Consider the following 3,761-nt stretch of genomic DNA (forward strand, 5'->3'; position numbering starts at 1 on the left):
ACTGCTACAATAGTCTATTAGGGGGCGGGTGGCATTGGCCTCCATACTGCCAAAACGATGCGCAACTTAACCGGGTTTGTGGAGCGTTCAGCGTTACCCTGTCTATCCCTTCAGTAAGTCCAAGACGTCCCTCACATGGCCCACAGCAGTCCAACATGCCTCACTATGTGTTTGTAACAGGGACATTTCCATGCAGTAACACTGTAACAGGCATCTGTGCCATTTTCCTAAAGTAATAGGCCTATGTGGCATGTCCATACAGGAATGAGCGTTAATGTGCTATTTTCATGCTGCAATGGGCATATGTGCCATTTTCATACAGAAACACACGTCTATGTGCCATTTACACGCGTCTATGTGCCATTTTCATACAGAAACATGCGTCTATGTGCTATTGTCATACAGAAACATGCATCTATGTGCTATTGTCATATAGAAACATGCGTCTATGTGCCATTGTCATATAGAAACACGCGTCTATGTGCCATTTTCATACAGAAACATGCGTCTATGTGCTATTGTCATACAGAAACATGCATCTATGTGCTATTGTCATATAGAAACATGCGTCTATGTGCCATTTACACGCGTCTATGTGCCATTGTCATATAGAAACACGCGTCTACGTGCCATTTTCATACTGTAACTAGGTGACAGCTCTCCATGTTGTGTAAAGACCAGCCCACTGCTGACCATAAAGACCAGCCTTCAGCATGGGACTGCACAGACAGATTGATAGCCATTGCAGACAGACCGACAGGCAGACAGACAGAGACAAATAGCCATTGCAGACACAGACAGACAGATAGCTACTGCAGACAGACAGGCAGACAGACATCACAGACACAGACAGACAGCAATTGCAGACAGACAGAGACAGATAGCCATTGCAGACAACAGACAGACAGACATTGCAGAGAGACAGACAGAGACAAATAGCCATTGCAGACACAGACAGACAGACATTGCAGAGAGACAGACAGAGACAAATAGCCATTGCAGACACAGACAGACAGATAGCTATTGCACACAGACAGACATCACAGACACAGACAGACAGCCATTGTAGACAGACAGAGAGACAGACATACAGAGAGACAGATAGCCATTGCAGACAGACAGACAGAGACATAGGCCTATATCCATTGCAGACAGACAGAGAGACAGATAGCTATTGCACACAGACAGACATCACAGACACAGACAGACAGCCATTACAGACAGACGGACAGAGAGACAGATAGCCACTGCTGCACAGACATCACAGACACAGACAGACAGAGAGACAGACAGCCAGTGCAGACAGACAGACAGATAGTCATTGTTCTGTTCTGTTCTGTTGAGTTGGGCGGATGGCTGGAGAGACATTTCTAGATGTCCAGTGTGTGTGTCCTCCCAGCTCTAGGCCTACTGGCCCCTAATTGGCTGCCACTCTGTCGGTGTCTGCCGGCTATTGTATTGTTGTCAGAGGGGTCCAGGACGAAACCTGACGGCAGGTCTCCAGCGATGCGGTGTTCAGGGTGAAAAGCTAAGGGGCGCGCAGTACGTGGCCACGTTGATTGGAAAAGTGCAGGTTTTTAGCCTTTTAAAAAAGAGGTTTTGCAAATGAGTACAGGTAGAGAGCCTCTGCTGTGTTAGCTGTCCAGGGGCAGCTAGCTTGTAGCCACCAGCCGATGGCGACACATGACGCTGGTTGTCACACAGATTGCTAAACGCTGCACCCATTAGGCTAGACATGGACTCTGTGACAATTGCTACGTTTATTACACGATATATTTAATTCAGAATTAACTCACTTTAATTCTGAATAGCCTAAAGCTTAATTCCGATTTGAAAACCTCACGTAAACACCTCATTCGGCATTAAAAACGTCATGAAGGCTAAACCTAAGCCACAGAATGAATGCCGAAGCGCTGCACCCAAATACATGAACCCTGTGACAATGCCATGCCAAACACTGCACCCACCCACACACACACACACACACGACCTCACCTAGAACTAAATCGCACACACAAAGACACACACATGCTGAATAGTCTAGATAGTAAGAGAGAATAGGCATTGCCAAGCTGCATAGCGCTCACACAGGGGCTCTGTTGTGGGCTATAGTCTATGGTGTGCAGCTAGCCAACCAACCAACGGGGTAACTGGATTTTTTTTGGCAGCGGGGTTCGCCATCACACAGCCACGGAACACAATGTGAGCACAGTTAAGAGAAGACACAAGGGCCACAAATATCAAACTGTTCATATTCAACATTTACGCTCAGAGCTTAAACCCCCCCAAACCGAAAGCAAAGTACACAAAGCCCCAGTGTTGTCACAGGACAGGGTCAGGAATAGAACGCCAAGAGGCAACATTGATGCTCTCTATCGGAGCAGAGAGACACAATGTATCACTGCACAGCACAACACATCTCATCAGATCTGATGCACACGATTCCAAACCCGCTGCGGTTACAATGTTGCATACAGCGCAGCGGGTGTAGAATCTAGAAGGCAGCCGAGAGAGACACCGCTATTTGAAAGCTAATTCTCCACTGACTGGTCGCAGAGAGCTCTGCTTATACCCCTTTACTAGGCCTCCTCTCCTATTAGGCCTGTCCGACTTAGCAGAGCAGAGTAACGGTAGTGTGTAGGCTACTAACCTGTTGCGTCCTCTCCGCCGGGTTCATCATGACGGCTTGTCTGAACCTATTATCCACGTAAGACGCCATTGTTTTGTTTCGCCTTGCAAGCAGCAGCAGTGACACAAATGTGAAGTTTAAAATCCAACAGGGTGTCTCGGCAGGCTACCCTAGCCCCATCGGCTGCTTTTTAACGGCGGTTCTGCATGTAGGCGATGGCTGTTTTGTTTCCAGGCCCCGGGCTAGCTAAGCCCTAAGCCGGGGGGGCTCAGCACCTCCCTCCCCTCTCTCAGCTCAGATAACGGCTCACTGTCCTCTCGCACTGTGTCTGACGGTTAACTTAAACCTCGTATGCAGTCGGGCTGTGTGTGTTATTCCGTATCTGTGCTGCTGCTGCGCTGATGAAGGGATTTTTGTCTTTCTCTCCCGCTTCTCTTTTGCGTTCCTGGAGAAATCGCCCCCTTTAGTTACTTAAAGCAGCGTCGGTCCTCGGGGGGAGCGAAAAGGCATTCTGATTCTTCAGCACTCTGTCTGTCGCCTCCCTTGGTTAGGGTACACTAGCACCGATAGGCAGCCCGCGGCGTGTACAGGGCAGTGATATCACAATGTCCCACCGATTATCCATCACGGCCATCTCAGTTGCTACCCAGGCGGCTCTTATCCACATCAGAAGAGATCGTGAAGATCCTGGAGGTGTTCAAAAGTGAGGATATCTATATCTGCCCCATCGGAGCTCTGTTGTGTGCCTCCATGGCGACTGATGACGTAAGCTAAGCCGGGACGAGGGCAGGGCTGTAGAGGCATAAAGGACTACAGGGTTGCCAGATTTGGGCAGTTTTTCGCTCAATTGGGCTGCGACCCTCTGTGGGTTTAAAAAGGTATTGGGCAGGTTTATGGCCAACAGCGTCAGAATAGAAAGCAATATAATTTAGTTCAAATTTGGGCAAGATTTAGTGCATCCAGTCCAGGCAGTTTTTGAGCATGTATTGGGCTGGAAATAATATGTCACATTTGGCAACCTTGTAAAGAACTAGCGGCTAGCAGCTAATGCTACTAGATTGGAGAACAATGTGCTGTGCTGGGTGGAGATGCTGCTTATGGCGCCTGCTGGTGGCGTATTAAACGAACTACA

The 3,761-nt window shown here is 48.4% G+C and overlaps 1 protein-coding gene across 1 annotated transcript in view; it reads right to left on the reverse strand.

The window, feature by feature from the left end:
* The window catches only part of LOC134442970 (rap guanine nucleotide exchange factor 2-like), a 117,883-nt gene extending 114,468 nt beyond the window's left edge, over positions 1–3,415 (reverse strand). The window contains exon 1 of the mRNA XM_063192923.1: positions 2,651–3,415. Coding sequence (XP_063048993.1) covers positions 2,651–2,719 — 69 coding nt within the window. The 5' untranslated portion in view covers positions 2,720–3,415. The remainder of the gene's footprint in view (positions 1–2,650) is intronic.
* Positions 3,416–3,761: the final 346 nt, after the last annotated feature.

This window comes from Engraulis encrasicolus, unplaced genomic scaffold, assembly GCF_034702125.1.
Source record: "Engraulis encrasicolus isolate BLACKSEA-1 unplaced genomic scaffold, IST_EnEncr_1.0 scaffold_26_np1212, whole genome shotgun sequence".
Classification (NCBI taxonomy): domain Eukaryota; kingdom Metazoa; phylum Chordata; class Actinopteri; order Clupeiformes; family Engraulidae; genus Engraulis; species Engraulis encrasicolus.